This window comes from Ranitomeya imitator, chromosome 3 (genome assembly GCF_032444005.1).
Source record: "Ranitomeya imitator isolate aRanImi1 chromosome 3, aRanImi1.pri, whole genome shotgun sequence".
NCBI classification, from domain to species: Eukaryota; Metazoa; Chordata; class Amphibia; order Anura; family Dendrobatidae; genus Ranitomeya; species Ranitomeya imitator.
The window spans coordinates 152,805,774-152,825,250 of record NC_091284.1 but is presented as its reverse complement, the minus strand read 5'-3'; the positions used below and the strand labels follow the sequence as shown (position 1 = coordinate 152,825,250).

General features: G+C 41.9%; 1 protein-coding gene across 1 annotated transcript in view; it reads left to right on the top strand.

The window, feature by feature from the left end:
* Positions 1-13,242, top strand: part of MXRA5 (matrix remodeling associated 5) — a 159,966-nt gene extending 146,724 nt beyond the window's left edge. Inside the window, exons 6-7 of the mRNA XM_069761567.1 lie at positions 2,304-3,204; positions 10,527-13,242. Coding sequence (XP_069617668.1) covers positions 2,304-3,204; positions 10,527-12,432 — 2,807 coding nt within the window. The 3' untranslated portion in view covers positions 12,433-13,242. The remainder of the gene's footprint in view (positions 1-2,303; positions 3,205-10,526) is intronic.
* Positions 13,243-19,477: the final 6,235 nt, after the last annotated feature.

The following is a 19,477-nucleotide window of genomic DNA, read 5'->3' as shown; positions in this document are numbered from 1 at the left end:
AACTAAAAAAATACTCGGAGGACACCCGAGCGTGCTCGGGAAATCTCGAGTAACGAGTATATTCGCTCATCACTATTTACGAAGCAATTATGGCAAAAAATGCTTAGAAAAGCAAAGTTGTATATAAAAAAAATTGAGACTGTGGGCATGTTCACACCACTTTCACCGACGCCAAAGTGAGCAATGCTGGAGAGGAGCTGGGACATGATAAATTCTTAAAAAATGAGGACGTACTGTATATCATACCAGAAATGTTACTCCAATTTCAGGCGGGTTGCATGCAGTTGCACGCCACTAATAATATGCACCAAATTCACTAAGTGGCGTGCACCTCCTAATGAATTCTGCACATATTATTTCTGTACATTTTTTATTACCATTAGCATACAAAATGTCAGTTTTAATGAATCGGGGCCAGAGGGTTTGTCTGAACGGGACACTTCTTCATCAGCCTCTTCCTCATTGATAGGCAAATATAGTTAAAGTACAATTCCAAGGTTTTATATTTTACCACCAGATACGCATCAGTAATTTATGTTCTCTATATGAAATAAAATACTTATTGGCCACGCTCTTTTTATGTTTCTGGTCCCTCTCTGCTATCTTGGGATCGTAGCTCTTACTTGCTGAAAGTCACAGCTGTTGGTTACCATCTCTCTTATTGTAAGTCTTATAGACTTACAGCTCTGGCAAAAGTTAAGAGACCATCACATCAAAACCCTGTCATGGGCAGCCCAATTTCCAGACCTGAACCCCATTGAAAACCTCTGGAATGTAATCAAGAGGATGATGGATAGTACAAGCCATCAAACAAAGAAGAACTGCTTACATTTTTGCGCCAGAAGTAGTGTGAAAGACTGGTGGAAAGCATGCCAAGACGCATGAAAGCTGTGATTAAAAATCATGGTTATTCCACAAAATATTGATTTCTGAACTCTTTCTGAGTTAAAACATTAGTATTGTTGTTTCTAAACGATTATGAACTTGTTTTCTTGGCATTATCTGAGGTCTGAAAGCACTGGGATTTTTTTTATTTTGACCATTTTTCTTCGTCAGAAAAAATATACAAAATTTATTGCTTGGAAATTTGGAGACATGTTGTCAGAAGTTTATAAAATACTAGATGGCAGCCCGAGTCTAAAGAATCGGGAGTCTAGAATCCATATATGTTGAAATTCGGCAGGAGCTTGAAGAGCAACGTCACTGGGCCCGCCTCCACGCAGTAGAAACTTGCTGTGAGGTAAAAATTCAAAAATCACACCAAAATGGCGGGCGGAGTGTGTCACAGTACGGCACGTTTCTGATTGGTCGCTCGCAGCAGGCGGCAACCAATCAGACACTGGACACTGTTGACGTCACTTATCTCCGGACATTTGCTCCGGACATTAGCTCCGGACATTAGCTCCGGACAAAGCCACGGAAGTTGGCACAAATTGCAGGAAGTAGTATTCTAGGCAATTATATATTAGAAATGAGCAATTTACATTTTACTTAAAAATATACCTATAAAGAGAAAAATCTGACAAATTGAACATTTTGAAGTGGTCTCTTAATTTTTACCAGAGCTGCATATTGAATAATGACTTCCAGTCCGCCCAGGAAACAGTAAACTACTCTGGCCAATCACAACTGCGGTTACGTGGTGCAGAAGAGGACCAGAGTGGCATTGGGTATAACAGAAGGTGGTGACGTGTAAGGCTTCTTTCACACTAGCGTCGGAATCTCCCCGTCGCAATGCGTCGGGGAGAGATTCCGACGCTAGCGTTTAACGCATTGCACAATGGAGGCAGCGGATGCATTTCTCCGGCGCATCCGCTGCCCCATTGTAAGGTGCGGGGAGGTAAGGGCGGAGTTCCGGCCGCGCATGCGCGGTCGGAAAAAGCGGTCCGTCAGCAGCAAAAAACGTTACATGTAGCGTTTTTTGCTCCCGACGGTCCGCCAAAGCACGACGCATCCGTCGCTCGATGGATGCGACGTGTGGCAATCCGTCGCAAATGCGTCGCCAATACAAGTCTATGGGTAAAAACGCATCCTGCAAGCACTTTTGCAGGATGCGTTTTTTCTGCAAAACGACGCATTGTGACGGATGGCAGAAAACGCTAGTGTGAAAGTAACTTAAGTGTTTTACTACACACAGGGAGTATATAACTGATACCTATCCGATAGTGAAATTAAAGAAACCATGGTAGAGAAAACATAGTTTAACCATTGCATCCATTAAAATTATGCGAGCTACAGTTTTATCAGAATTATTCTACAGTGATTTTTTCTGCTTACAGTTTTTTTTCTTTTAACTTTTTCAGGTGCAATAATGTCCTCAAAAAATAAAATACAACGGTTTGAAGTGTTAGATAATGGAACTTTGCATATACAGAATCTGCAACTTCAGGACCATGGGCAATATATGTGTACTGCACAGAACAAACATGGTACTGATAAGATGACTGTTACTTTGTCAGTTGTGGCTCAGAAACCGAAAATAATACTACCTCGTTTCAAGGATATTTTGGTATATCTTGGAGATACAATTACAATGGACTGTAACACTACTGGTATACCGCCTCCTCATATTTCGTGGATATTGCCAGATAGAAAAATACTACGTGCGACTTCCACTACAGAATCTCATGTGATGCTTCTTGCGAATGGAAGTTTATCCATTAAAGATGCAACGTTTCCTGACAGAGGGATTTACATGTGCGTTGCTAGCAATGTGGCTGGAGCAGACAGTTTAACTATCAAGCTTCAGGTATCACCTTTGCCTCCCATAATTCAACAGGAAAAAGTGGAAAATATTTCATTGCCACAGAGCCATAGCATTTATATTCATTGCTCAGCAAAAGGTGCTCCTCCACCCACCATTCGTTGGATGCTGTTAGATGGTACACAAGTCCGCCCTTCTCAGTATGCAAATGGAAACTTATTTGTATTTCCAAATGGAACACTCTATATACGTAACAGCTCACCAAGAGACATTGGAAAATATGAGTGCATAGCTGCAAACATCGTAGGTGCTGCCAGGAGAATAGTGCATTTAGATGTTAGGAAATTTTCATCAAACGCAAAGATTACTGCAAGTTCCCCACAAAAAACAGATGTTTCATATGGAGGGACTCTACGCTTAGACTGTAGTGCAGCTGGTGATCCATGGCCAAGAATAATGTGGAGGCTTCCTTCTAAACGTCTGGTGGACTCATTTTTCAGGTGGGATGTAATAACATATCTATCTTTTTTAAAAGAGAATGTACAAAATTGCATTTTGTAATAACTCTGGTACTATGGTAATATCAATAAATGTAAATTTTATTTTAGATATAGGTCCTCAAACATATCTACAGAGAAATTATATCAAGGTCACCTTTCGGAGAAGACCAGACCTTATTGAGACAAGATTTAACAATTGTTTTTACACTCTTCATATTATATTTTTTGAGAAGAACGTCCTTCATCCTTTAGAAGACCATTTTTTATTTACTGCATCTTTGGATGGTTATACAAAAGCTTGACCATTGACGAGTTGACTGTAAAAATAATGTTTATCACCTATACTTATTTGGGCCAATTCCATCCCAACCCATTTCTCACAAACTAATTTATGAAATAAGACACTGAGTCACTGGATTGGATTAAATTGGCCACTTTAGTAATTTTATTAACAAACTATTCACTCAACACAATGCAAAAATATATGCTAAAACATTTCACACAATTACAGCAATCACCCTAGTATTGATGAGATGAAATGAGTTATAGGAACTGCTAAATATGATTCCAGTCTGCCAACATGCTACATTTATCCTTAACTGTATTATTATGCTTTGGCTCATCATTGTCAGGTGTTTTGTTCCTGCCGCTGCACAGGGGGAATCTTGAACCATGTCCTCTGCGGTCTCCCATTCTTCCCCAGCCGCAGAGGAGCCTGCTCAGCAGTGACATTGGTCCCAGTGTCTTGCTTGGGCTGATGCTGAGCATCTGGTTACTGCTGCCATCCCAGGTTCAGCTATTGTAAGCAGCATTAATCAGCGGCGATCTCACGCTCGAGGGAGAAAGTCCTGCTTTTTGTCACCTGAGCATGCCTGTGGAATGACCTCTCATTGGAGGTCAGGGGTCACATGCTCAGGCCCTGATTGGACCACTGGGAAGGTCCCAGAAGGACGCAGCTTTAAAAGGTTCACATGGCCACTCGGACATGCGCTAGTATAAATCTAAAATCGTGTATGTGTGGATTTGCGTATGCAATCTGATGAAAGCTCCTAATTGATCCCCTTCTCTAGTGTTGTTGACGAAGTGTGGGTGCGTTCCGCCAGCCCTATCATTATACTAGCGCCAGGGTCTGGCTAGTAATGGCTATTAATGAACAGCGACTGCAGCGGTACATCCAGCAGCTGGAGAGCAGGTTGACGGCTCTCGAGTGCTCAACCTCAGCTGTGTAGTTTACCACAATTGCAGTTCAGGCTGCTAGCGTGGCTGCAGCTAGTTTGTCCACTGCCACCACTGTTCCAACCTAATCCCGCCTCCTGCTGACAGATAAGTTTTCTGGTGATAGCAAGTCATGTAGGGGATTTGTGAGCCAATGTGCTATACACCTTGAGCTCCTGACTGCACATTTCCCCTCAGAGTGGGCCAAGGTGGGATTCATAATATCGCTCCTGTCAGACAGGGCATTGGTGTGGGCCACACAGCTGTGGAAGCGTGACGATCATGTGGTGCAGAGTGCTCTGCTGTTCCTGAGCACTCTGAAACAGGTCTTTTTGGGACCTCGAATTACTCATGATATGGTGCTCCAACTGCTGGCACTGACACATGGCTCGTCCATGGTCAGCCATTTTGCCGCCCACTTCTCGACTTTGGCATTTGAACTGGAGTGGCCGGACAAAGTCCTTATCCCTGTATTTTGAAGGGGACAGGCTGACCATGTGAAGGATCCTTTGGCCACTAGAGAGAGATTCCCTCCACATTGGAGGAGCTAATAATGGTATCAAGTCGCATCGACCTTCGTTTTAATGAGCGAAGGTTGGAGCGAGCCAAGTGTAGGCAGAGGTTTTGGCTGGCTCCAATGTTCGTCAAACCTCTGGAATCTCCAGTCCAGGTGTCTGAGCCACATGAGCCCATGAAGGTGTCACGAGTGAGATTAAAGTCCCGGACCTCTAATGCACTCAAGGTCTGTCATGTCTGCTGGCAGTCAGGACATCTTGTCTCCAGATGTCCTCAGCAGTCGGGAAAACGTCCCCGTTTAGTGACCGTAAGAGGTGCTTCACTAGACACAGAGGCGTTTTCCTTCAAACTGTCCTTCAAGGGGACAATAACCATAGACCCATCCACTCATACGGTATAGCTGTGCATGGATTCCGGGGTGGAGGGCAACTTCATGTCATCTGCCTTCGCCCAAGGGCACGCAATACCCTTGGTGATACTCGCCAAGCCAGTGACCATACGAGTGGTAAATCGACACTGCCCTCACAGGTAACTCACCAAACCATCCCATTTACTCTTTCCATGTCTCCTTCCCATCAGGAGATTATCTCCCTGCTGGTCATTCCTGAAGGAATTGATGAGATCCTGTTAGGAATACACTGGCTACATTTCCACTCCCCTCATATAGAGTGGTCCTGTGAGAGAATTCTGGGATGGAGTGAATCTTGTGAGGGTAGATGTCTGAGGGAATGTGTTCAGGTTGTTACTACGGAGGTACCCGCAGATATTTCCTCTCTCCCCAAGCACTATTGGCCCTATAATGACACATGTTCTCCAAGAAGGCTGCAGAGACCCTTCTGCCTCACCGCCCCTATGACTGTCCTATTGACCTATTGCCTAGTGCTGAGCCTCCTGGGGTTGAGTCTATCCACTATTTCTCCCAGAGACGGAGGCAACGACTCGGTACAAGAGGATTCATTAGGAAGTCAGTGTCACCTGCAGGGGCGGGGTTCTTCTTCGTGCAGAAGAAGACTGGAGAACTATGTCCATGCAAAGAATAAAAGAGGTCTTAACACCATCACCATTAAGAACAAGTACCCTCTGCCCCTGACTACAGTATCTGAGCTATTTGATAGGTGGCAGGGAACGAGGGTTTTTGCACATCTTGATCTGCGGGGTGCTTACAACCTGATTCGCATCATTGAGGGGGCGAATAGAAGATGGCTTTTAACACCAGGGATGGCCACTATGAGTATCTAGTGATGCTTTTCATCCATTATCAACCTTCTGATGAACCGTACAATGGGAAAACGCGTTGGGACACATCCTGTATTGGATAAGTGATCTTTTATCTACTCTCCTACTAATTAGATGCGATATAGGATGTTTTTGTAGAACTTTTTGCATTTATATGTAGTTGTGTAGAGCATACCCAGCTGATTTATCTAGCAAGCCATTTATGCTATACTAAGGTAAAGCATGATAGAGGCTATGTATCATATACTGTGCCAAAAAAAGAATCAGAACAACTTAAAGAGTAATACCCAAAGGTTACTGCTCTTGTGAGGTTGTTTTTTGTTTTGGTTTTGATTGTTTTTTATATTTGGTGTTTTGATTTTTTTTACCATTTTTTTTGCTTTCTTCATTTCTGTTCTTTATATCATTGTTTTCCCATCTTTAATATAGGGTGAGCAAGGGCAGTGAGGGACAGCCCACAGTGATAATCCCTGTCATTTGGGTAGTCACCTACCATTTTTCCAAAATGGTGTACCTGGTGCCTCTTCCGTGGGTACCTTCTGCACGGGCCTTGGCGGCGTTCTTCATTAAGCATGTTTTTTGCCTACATGGTATAACTGACAAAATTGTCCGTGACCGGGGTCGGTCCCCAGTTTGTATCTCGGTTCTGGAAAGAGCTTTGTCGCCTACTCAGCATAGAGTTGAATCTCTCTTCAGCTTACCATCCCAAGACGAATGGGTTGGTACAGAGGGCCAACCAGACGCTGGTCACGTATCTGCGACATTCTGTTTTGACCAGGCAGGATGACTGGGCATCCTTGCTACCGTGGGCAGAGTTAGCACTGAACAACGCTGTAGTTGATTCCACTGGGCAAACCCCATTCCTCCTTAACTACGGACAGCATCTGTTGGTTCCTGTGCCCATGCTCATGTCTTCCACCAAATCTAGGGTGGCAGACAGGGCAGTGGAGGCACGTGACATTTGGGACCACACACACAGGATGCCATCTGGGCCTCCAAGGAGAGAATGAGGGTTTCTGCTGATGCACATTGGCACCCCGCTCTGACCTTTGCTCCTGGTGACTTAATGTGGCTCTCCGCCCGTAACATCAGGCTGCGAGTTGAGTCCACTAAGTTTGCTCTTCGCTACATAGGTCCCATCAAGGTCCTGGAATAGGTTAACCCTGTGGTCTATCATCTGGCCCTTCCTCCATGCCTTGGTATCACCGACACCTTTCATGTGTCCCTCCTAAAACCCGTTCACATGATCTGGTTTTCTGAGTAATCTGCTGAGATATCGGGTTCATCTACGGACGATTATGAGGTGAATGGTATTGTTGGGTGCAAGGTGGTACGTGGCAAACAATACTATCTGGTGGACTGGATGGAGCTATTACTATCAAAACCCCTGAAAAGGATAGAAACCTTCACTACCAGTCCTCCCACCGAATTTGACTCCACCTCATCCTTTCATGGAACAGTCTGACTTCCACCACATCTTTGAGCCTATGTCTGACCTGTATTTACAAACGCTACTCATTTCAATTCTATTGTTGATCTTTATCTGGATGTTCTTAAGTTTATATGAGATCAGGGCCGGCTCCAGGTTTTTGAGGACCCTGGTCGAAAGAGTCTCAATGGGCCCCTTTAACACATACCACGATTTATGATGCACAGATATGGCAGAGAAATATAGGTATAATACAATGCCAGATTTCACTTCTTACATGAGTGACAACTATTGTAAATTCTGCAGTGTATATATACAGGACAGGAGGACCGATACTGTGCAGTGTATATATATACAGGACAGGAGGAGCGATACTATGCAGTGTATATATATACAGGACAGGAGAAGTGGTTCTGTGCAGTGTATATATACAGGACATGAGGAGTGGTACTGTGCAGTGTATATATACAGGGGGAGAGGTACTGTACAGTTTATATATACAGGTGGAGAGGTGCAGTGTATATATACAGGGGGAGAGGTACTGTGCAGTGTATATATACAGGGGGAGAGGTACTGTACAGTGTATATACTTCAGCAGCTCAGCTGCAACTTGCAGCCGCCCAGCTCACTCAGAACCCCAGAATACAGCGAGATCATTGCACTCACTCAGGCGCGGGTAGGAGCTCCTCCGGAATCTGCCTGATAAGTTCAGCAGTAAATCAGCACAGTGCAGCCAGGGGTGAGAGAGCAGAGCAGGAGAATGTGCTCTCTCCACCCACAAACTGTCACGCTGGCTGCTTTCTTAACCCCTATGTGTCTGCCTGCCTGACTGAGTGAGAAGATGCTTGTGCCAGCTCCCGCTGTCCGCACCTGTAAAACCACTGTGCCCGCAGATTTAAAGGGTCGGCGGCAGGAAAATCAGCGGGCAAGTGGTCAGGTGTATCTATGACAGCGTGAGTGGGCCCCCCCATCTTGCCAGGGCCCTGGCTCTTTCCCAGGTGCGCCGGGTGCTGACGCCGGCCCTGTATGAGATTCTGTAGTCACATGAGGCTCAGGTGTTCAATCAGGACACTCAGCATCAGGCAGGACAGGCAAAAGCACAAAATATGTTGAATAGCAAAAGTCCTAATTGAGCACAGTTTCCCACCCCTCAAAAAAAAATTTCAGGGAGTTGCCAAGGTCACAGTGTATAGGCACAGTCACAGAATGGCATATCTCACGATTTTTAAAGACAAGGAAAAGGACATGCTTTTGCGGCACACAATAATTTTGCTGCTAATGAAGTCTTTAGTGGTCTCACGACTACAATTACCCTTTCCTGGTCCTCAGAGAATATGGTTCCCCCAAAATGTCCTCCTTGTCATACAGTATACCACAAGAGTGAATTCCCCCACAGTTCCCCACATGTACACAATATGATGCCTCCACAGTATGATGATGTCACACTACTCCCATATACAGATGTCCCCACATCTTCCTCATACACATTATAAAGACCCCACAATAACCCCCAACCCACAATATGATTACCCCACAGTTTTCACATACATTATGAGGACTCAGTTATCCTCAACTCAGTATGACTCCCCACAGACTTCACATAGCATGATGGTGCCCAAAGCCCTCCACACATTATTATACTGTTGTTGTCTTCCTTGCTTTCCCTAAATCCAGTCCTGTGTCTCTGCATACCTGCCAGTCCTGTGTTTCGGCATACCTGCCAGCCCTGTGTCTCCACATACCTGCCTGTCCTGTGTTTCGGCAAACCTTCCAGTCCAGTGTCTCTTCATACCCGCTAGTCCTGTGTCTCTGTATACCTGTCAGTACTGTATCTCTGCATATCCAAAAGTCCTGTGTTTCTGCATACCCGCCACTCCTGTGTCTCTGCACGCCCGCCAGTTCCATGTCCTCTCAGTTAGTTCTGTGTTCTTGTCTAATCCTCCCGATCAGTGTCTCTTGCACTCTCCCTAGTCTGGTGTCTCTGAGAATCTTTCTTGGTCTCCCAGCTGCTGTGGCGATAGTCCCCCACGGGCCTGCCCCTAACTCTCCCTGTATAGGGGGCGGTCTATTTGGTCAGCTCGTCCGTGGGTGGGTCGTCATCACGGTCCAGTGGGTCCACTTCCTGTTTTCTCTTTAGTATCCTCACACACTGTACTTACTCTAATACCTAGCAGTACATGATTGAGCTCTTCCATACAGTCACCCTTTAATATGCATTCCATTGTCCTTGTATGGACTCCAATTTCAAAACTGTCTATAAGTCTCCAACCTAACGTTGATCAAACTTGACTTGAATGATCTATTTTTTTTGTCATCTTCAACCCATGCAAAGAAAAGAAAGGCACCTTTCTCTTCTAGAGTGTGTATGTGTGTATGAGCAGCCTTTTTCTTCTATGAATAACTAGAAGATGACAAATAAGAGCTAGATCACCCCGTGTTAAGGTGTGACACCATCAGTAGAAGTTTTTGACATGGGGCTCACTTCCTTTTGTATACTTTGCTTGTCAGTGTTACAGTGCTATAGGTGTTCACAATGATTATTGTAAGACAAGAATGGACCAATCTGACCAGTGGTCGCATTTATGTATGTACTTAATAATCTGCCTATATGGTACATTTACCCTTCTTTCCCCCACATCACCCCTTAAATATTTTTTACATCAGAAACATTTTGTTTTAACACATAGATTTTTTTTATAACGTTGCTATGAGAATGGATGACAATGATTATATTTTATAAAAATGACCTCCATCCAGTCCAATAGCAATAAATATAATACCAAAAATAAAAATCAAACTTGCCTATCCATGTTACTCTGTAGCAGTGCTTGCATGAAATGCTGAATTCTCCAAGTTCTTGGCTAAGAAATGGGATGTTATATTGGTTATGCATACTAATAATATATTTTTATTTTGTCTTGACTAGTTTTGACTCAAGAATCAAGACATTTTCGAATGGAACTTTGATCATCTATTCAATCACAGAAAAAGATTCTGGAGACTACCTGTGCATGGCCCGAAATAAGCTGGGAGATGACTATTTGGTGCTCAAAGTCAATGTGATGATGAAAGCTGCTAAAATTCAGCATAAAAATGATGTGGACCATAAGGTTACATATGGTGGAGATCTGAAGGTGGATTGTGTCGCAACTGGTGTTCCTAATCCTGATATCTCATGGAGTCTACCAGATGGAAGTATGGTCAATAATGTCATGCAATCAGATGACAGTGGGGCACGGTCAAGAAGATATGTTGTTTTCAATAATGGAACCTTGTATTTCAATGAGGTAGGGATGAAAGAGGAAGGTGATTATACGTGCTACGCAGTTAACCAAATTGGACAAGATGAGATGCGAGTAAGTGTTAAAATAGTGGCAGAAAAAGCAGTTATTAAAAATAAAACCTATTCGGTTATCAATGTGTCCTATGGTGATGTCGTTTCTGTTTTATGTGAAGTCAAAGGTGAGCCTATTCCCAAAATAACGTGGCTTTCACCAGCAAATCGGCCCATACCAGCTTCATCTGAAAAATATCAAATTTTCCAAGATGGGACTCTTCTAATCCAAAAGACTCAACGATCTGATAGTGGAAACTACACATGTCTGGCACAAAATAAAGGTGGAGAAGATAAGAAAGTGGTTCATATTCTTGTAAATGTTCTTCCACCTAAGATCAATGGTCATTCCAATGCTATAATGACAATACAAGAATCTGCCATGAAAGATTCCCGATTATTGATAGACTGCAAAGCTGAAGGAATCCCAACACCTCGTGTCATGTGGGCTTTTCCTGAAGGAGTGATTCTTCCTGCTCCTTACTATGGCAACAGAATCACAGTTCATCGCAATGGGACCCTTGAAATTAAAATACTACGGAAAACAGATTCAGTACAATTAGCATGCATTGGAAGAAATGAAGGTGGGGAGGCAAAGTTAATTGTACAATTGACTGTGACTGAGCCAGCGGTGAAGCCTCAATTTAACAGTGACAATGAAAATGTGGTTGTTGCCGAGAGCCAGTCTGCTAAACTTAACTGCTCAGCTACAGGTATTCCACAACCTGTCTTAATATGGATTCTTCCAAATGGAACACAAATTAATAGCGGCAATCATCTCCACCGAATTTTCCATGGACAGGATGGTACTTTACACATTGGTTCTACAGCAGTTCCAGATGGAGGAGTGTATCGATGCAGAGCTGTAAATGAAGCTGGATCTACTGATAGAATGGTCACTTTGCAAATTGGCCGTAAACCTCAAATAAGTAACAATTACAATAATCTTGTTAGTATTATCAATGGGGAGACTTTGCAGCTTCACTGTGTCACCCAAGGAGAAACAAAGCCTCAGATCTCTTGGACCTTACCTAATGGAATAGTTATAGATGGTCCACAAGTAAAAGGTCGTATTTCTCTCTTACAAAATGGCTCCCTTGTTGTAAGAGATACCACTGTATATGACAGGGGAAGTTATCAATGTAAAGCAAAAACACAATATGGTTCATCCACAATGAACGTTCCAGTGATAGTCATTGCTTATCCTCCCCGTATAACTACTAGCCCTGCACCAGTTATTTATGCTCGACCAGGAAGCTCCGTTCAGTTAAACTGTATGTCAATCGGCATACCAAAAGCTGAAATATCATGGGAGCTTCCGGATAAATCTCACTTGACGGCAGGAGCTCAGTCTCGCTTGTATGGGAACAAATTTCTTCATCCTCAAGGGACATTAGTTATTCAACATTCTTCAAAGAGAGATGCAGGTTATTATAAATGCACGGCTAAAAATATATTAGGCAGTGACACAAAAACAACCTATATTCATGTATATTAAGACAAATGAGATCAATTATCCAAGTAAAAGCCCATGACTGCCATGCAAGTGCAACGTATACTGTATCACTTCATTTTTCAGACATCCTTCGATTACGGTATATTATCTAATAAAGTGGTATAACAATATACTTACAAACCAGAAATCACAGGTACTATTAATGAGACCAAAGGCATAGATGTACAATATATCAGATTTTAAGGTTTTTGAAGCTCAATCATGTTATTTACCATTTGTATTTCAGAATGATACAGTATCACATTGACTTGATCTGCACCTTACTACCAAAGAAGTATTAATACCATTCACATCCTCCAGTTATATGTCTTTTACTCTTTGTTTCAAAATGTTTTGTTTTTCCTTACCTCTTAGTGATCCAATGCCACTATCTTACGGGGGAAATTATAGTGAAAATTTCAAGTGGCCTCTATCAAAAAGATAATCATACTACCAATATTCCATCAAAGGTTTACCTATAGGAACAATTGGAGTTTGTCTTTAGCGAATGTTGTGTGTGCATCCACATACTGAATAACTAATGTTCTGCCATGCTGAAAGTCATCCATCTCAACTCCCAAAGGGGCTTTGAGAAATAAGAAAGTATGAATATGCAACAGAAAAATATGACCACGGTTACTGCTTTTTGCGTATGTTTTATCTTAGTAATCTAACCATGAGACAAAAATTACTGCAATCCCTGTCTCATGTCTATAAATTATTTGGTCTTTAAAAGACTTTGCTGAAAACTGTGTTTATATTATTATGACTATTGTACTGTACATTTTATAATAAATATTATTTTCCAAATGATCGTTATAGCTGTAGCATTTTATTGAGGTCATTTTGAATTGGGATCGCCATTAACATATACATTTACAGATTAATTTAACCAGAATATGTGGCTGATGAGTAACTAAAGAGTAACTGTGTTTTAAAGTAATTTTTCAGAATACTGTGTCCTGTTTGTGAGTAAACGAGGAATAACACCGTTTCTGGCCATTATGTGACTTATATCCGACATTCTCACAAGTTTTCTGCTTTGCAAGCATTATTTGTAGTTTGCCATCCAAAGAGAACTGGGAGAGAAAATAAATGGTTGTGGGATAGCTCATAGACAGCACATTACACTGGGGAGTGCCTGATCTTCATTCACTATTTAGTACATAGACAAATTGCAGCAACATGGAGGACATTGTACAGCAGAGCTGAGCTGTCAGGATCTAAGTATAGCTCTGATGTGAGGAAAAGCACTTGATAGAGAGCTCTGCATAATATTTTTCTCTCTGCCTCTCTCTGTTTCCTTCCCTGCTCCTAATCCTCCTATCTCCCCTCTCCATAGAGTAAAATGGGCAGTATCACATGACATCTACAATTCGTCTTCTTCAAGTAAGATGGACTTGAGCTGATATTTCACACTGGATGACAATACAGGAGGGATGTGGAAACCACAAGAGAAACGACCAACAAGAGTGACTATAATTGATTAAAAAACTCTTTATTAGATACAAATATAATACAAATACTATCACACAAATGAGACAGGAAGTAGGAAAATGGTCCAAGACACGACATAGGTGCTACCATATAAATACCAAAGCGTGTAGGCCAGACACTGGCTCCCTATATATTATATATAAATGATGTAAGTATAGGGATAAAACACCTATATAACAGGATGGCTAATAGGTATGTGATGTAACGTCGTTACACCACACTGATCACTATACCCTGGAACCTACAAATGGATGATGAGCGCTACCATCAGAACTGTGCTACTGCACAAGACATATACCATGTCCAAGGGACTAAGTAGCTTCAATCGTCCAGGGTAAAATCTAAAACAGGCTAATACAGCACTGAGTGAACTAAACTAATGAATAAATAAGCCATAACTGAAAACAACGCTTATCCAACCCACAGAAATAGCAACCAGGAAGGTACGAATGTACCCATATCACATCCAGCAAGCCGCATTATAGCGATCTCTATTACCTGGTCCTGGGCGGATAGCGGGTGTAGACCAAATGTGCGACCAACACGTCTACCCGACGCGCGTTTCGGAGCCGGGGCTCCTTCATCAGGGGTGCGTGATGTCAGGAGAGGAAGAGCTGGCTGATAAGTGGAGATGGAAGATGATTTATAAATGAAAAAAAGTACTGATATATATGTAGATCACCTCTCCTAATGCGATTAGTCCATAAGTAGTGCAAGGATGAGGAATAATAATTGGTAAGGGAAGGATGTAGATCAGAAAAAATAGATGACAAAACTCCAGCACTTAGGTTCTAAAAAAATGAAACAATAATGTTTATTGAATCATCTAACAATTAAAACCGCACGCATTGAAAACAGGACATCCTGGCGTATAGCACGCTGGCCTGCGTGTTTTGAAATTATGCTTGTGTATGGTTCTCAATCATGACTATTCATTTATGCAGTTTGTTGAAAGTTCTGTTTTCATTAAATTATTATTGGAGGGTTTATCCACATCTAACCCATATTAAGCTCATTTGACAATTTGCTACATCCACTTTCAGAAAAATGTAACTTTTTGTTTTTACATAGATTACATAGTGATTGGCAATAAGCGGATTAATCAGATCAAATTTGACTGTTCATATGGATATTCATGGGATATTTGATCAGCAGAGAAGTTACATGATTATTTGCAAATTTAATGTCCCGTATTATGCTCTGGGGTTTCTCCAAACTCCGGGGGCATATTAAACATAAGATGTAAACAATAAAAAAGAAAGAAAGCTGTACTCATTTTACTGCTTACCTATAGCCTCTCCTCTACTAAGCATAACCTGTCTGGTTGCAGTTGCACCCTTTGATAGGTGCCACATACATTAAGTCTTCAGGCCTTTTTAGGCAAGGTCATGATGTCATAATGTGCACTGTGACCATGCGTGCACATGCACAAAACTGTTCCGTGCCTAAACAGAGCCAGAACTGTCGACCTGGCATGAAGAGGTATGGGGATGTAGCATTCACTGCAGCGATCACAAGGTGTCATGAGGACTTGATGGGTAACAATGAGGAGGTAAGTGGTTGGAGAGGTGAGCAATAAAGTGGGATTAAGGATTTTTTTTCCTTTAAAACTTTTGATGGCTGTTTACAGTTCAGCAAAATGGCAGCTAGGACCGCCATTCTGCTGATTTCACAAGGAATTCAATTCTGTACAAATATATTAGCTCATCTTTAAAGCGAACCTGTCTGCAGAATTTTGCTAAGCAAACTACATGCATTGTCATGTTGGCAGTGTTAAACTGATTAAAGTGATGCCTGGTGTGAACAAATCCATCTCGTAGTTCTTACATAATCATGTTAGAAGTTTTCAGTTAATGAGTTGCCCATGCTTCGGGGTGCGGCTATAGACAGATTCTTATATTCCTGCTCTAATCCAGAGAAACCAAGGAAAGACTATGCCCCAAAGCATAAACATGATCCTCATCATAGAAACAGAGAGAGACAGACTGTTTGTGCTTTGGGGCTGCCTGTGGGCAGGTCTTTCCTTGGTTTCTCTTTGATAGAGCAGGAAGAGAAGACTCTGCTACAGTCCCACCATGGAGCACAGGCATCTCATTAACTCAAAACTTTTAACAATCATTACACAAGAACCACAAGACTGATTCTTCACCCCAGGCATTATTTTATTCAGTTTAATTCTGCCAACCTGACAATTGCTGTAGATTACTTAGCAAACTTCTGCTGACAGGTTCGCTTTAATAGCAGTTATGTAATCCTTTTGTATACTTTGTATATCAGAGCATTAATTACTATCAGTAATAAATCATACAATAGGTCCACAGCCAAAAAGAAATCTAGGCTTGGCAGGTCCAGAGGACATTGTTAGAAAACTGCCATAAATAGCCATGATAGATACCTCTGTCTACCCCTTGACACCCGGCAATCATGATGCATGGCATTGATGTGACAACCTGCCATATCTATCACCTAGATGCTGCGTATGATAATGAATGCAGCATCTAGTATATTAAAGACGTATTTCCAGGCGTAATATATTGATGGCCTATCATCACTATCTCTGGTCACTGTGTAGTGGCCAAGTACTACAGTTCAGCTGCCTTCTTAGAAAAAAGCTAAGATAGAAACAAAATGAGAATATGCCCTTCTGTAATTACATCAATGAAAAGCAAAAGTACATATAAATAACATAGGGTACTTTGTAAAAAAAGTTTTTAATCAAGAAGAAAATAAAAGTCCTACCAAAACGACAGGGTGTACCCCAATTGGGATCGAACTATTCTCGAATATTAAAACGTCAGCTAGTGTCAGCCAACCTCAATGTAGATGGGGCAGAGCAGGACCAGGGCTCGACTGTACAGACTCCCAGCCATGGGAAGCTATATAAATGAGCTCAGAAAAAGGGGGTTACACCTTTGTACTGAGTATTAGGCTGGCGTCACAATCAACGTATAAAAATACGGTCCGTAATTTACGGCCGTAATACTCAGAAAAGTCCCCAAAATAGTGGTCCGTATCTCATCCGTAGGCAGGGTGTGTCAGCATATTTTGCGCATGGCATCCATGTCATATCCCCATTTTTTTTGCATAATCCACACTACTAATGTTAGTAGTGTGTATGTGCAAAATTTGGGCTGTCTAGCTATTAAATTAAAGGGTTAAAGGGCGTGGGCTCCCGGGCAATTTTCTCCGCCAGAGTAGTAAAGCCAGTGACTGAGGGCAGATATTAATAGCCTGGAGAGGGTCCATGGTTATTGCCCCCCCCCTGGCTAAAAACATCTGCCCCCAGCCACCCCAGAAAAGGCACATCTCGAAGATGCGCCTATTCTGGCACTTGGCCACTCTCTTCCAATTCCCGTGTAGCGGTGGGATATGGGGTAATGTAGGGTTAATGTCACCTTGGTTAATAATGAAGAGGTGTCAATTATGACACTTTTCCATTAGCATGAAATAGTTAAAAAAACACACACACAATATTGCAAAGTATTTTAATGAAATAAACACACAGGTTGTTGTAATATTTTATTCCACTCTCAAACCACCTGAAGAGCCTCGACCTTTAACAAAGTAAAAAAAAATAAACCAACACTATCTCATATCTTCCGTCGATATGTCCCATGATATAAATCCATCTGAAGGGGTTAAATTATTTTACAGGCAGGAGCTCTGCTATAATGCAGCTGTGCTCATGCCTGTAAAACCCTGGGGAATGTATGTCAATTTTGACACCTATCCATTATTAATCCAATAGCATGAAATGGAATGAATGGAATGTAGGTCAATGACCTGTAGTTACCTTCATTCGCGGTGATGCGCCCTCTGCTGGATGTCCTCATATGACCTCGAGGCTGGGAAAATATTCAGAAAAATTCCCACGCTCGAGGTCATATGAGGACATCCAGCAGAGGGTGCATCACCGCAACTGAAGGTAACTACAGGTCATTGACCTACATTCCATTCATTCCATTTCATTCTATTGGATTAATAATGGATAGGTGTCATAATTGACGCCTCTCCATTATTAATCTGGCTTAATGTCACCTTACAATAGCAAGGTGACATTAACCCTTCATTATCCCACATCCCACTGCTACACGGGAATGGGAAGAGAGTGGCCGAGTGCCCAAATAGGTGCATCTTCCAGATGTGCCTTTTCTGGGGTGGCTGGGGGCAGATGTTTTTAGCCAGGGGGGGCAATAACCATGGACCCTCACCAGGCTATTAATATCCGCCCTCAGTCACTGGCTTTACTACTCTGGTGGAGAAAATTGTGTGGATTATGCAAAAAAAATGTGGATATTACATGGTTTACTGTACGTAAACCATGTCTCATATCATGTCAGGTTTAGGAAGGAGATAGCAAAAGCCGGCAATTGAATTACCGGCCTTTAAGTTATCTCGCGCTGGATGAAATATTAATATATATATATGTGTCTCAATGACATATATATATATATGTATATATATATATATATACACCTATTCTATGTGTACACATTTATTCTACCTATTCTATTGTAAGCTGTCAGTGTGATTTTACTATACACCGCACTGAATTACCGGCTTTTCTCTCTAACACCGCTGCGTATTTCTCGCAAGTCACACGCATGGTCCGTGTGCAATCCGTATTTTTCTCGCCCCAATAGACTTTCATTGGCATATTTTTTGCGCAATACAGTGACAAACGCAGCATGCTGCGATTTTCTATGGCCGTAGAAGACCGTATAATACGGATCAGTAAAATACGGCTGATAGGAGCTTGGGCATAGAGAAGCATGGTACATATGCAATCCGTATTTTCAGCAAAATTTACAAAACCATTTTTTAGGGACCACTTTACATTTTGAAGTTGCATTCTAAAACTGCATCCCTCAAGGTGCTCAAAACCACAATCAAGATGTTGAGTAACCCTTCTGGTGCTTCACAGGATTTTTTTTTAATGTGGAAGAAAAAATTAATATTTATTTTTTTCACTAAAATTTCACTTTAGTCACATTTTTTTTATTATTTTCACAATGGTAACAGGAAATTGATCCAAAAATTTGTTGTGCAATTTATACTGAGATTACTTATACTCTATATGTGGGGGAAAACCACTGTTTGGACATATGATAGGGGTCGGAAGGAAAAGAGCGCCATTTCACTTTTTGAATGCAAAATTTGCTGGAATAAATAGCGGATGCTATGTCATGTTTGGAGAGCCTCTGATGTGGCTAAACAGTAGAAACTCTCCACAAGTGCTTCATTATTTGCAAGCATCAATGTAAAGCCACTGACACATGACTTTTATTGTCCTTTCTGCAGAAATGATATTGATACAAATGTAATCTTGTCCTGCAAAAAACAAGCTGACATACCACTCTATCAGTAGAAAAATACAAAAATTATAGCTGTCAGAATAAAGTTAGTAATGGTAACTAGTATTAAAAGTTATAAAGGCACAAATGATTGGCCTCGGGGGAGACCAAAACATCCAACACCGCGGAGACACCATCACGTGTTTCTCAACGCAGTGATTCCAGAACACTGCCCCCATCCCTTATGGGAAATATGC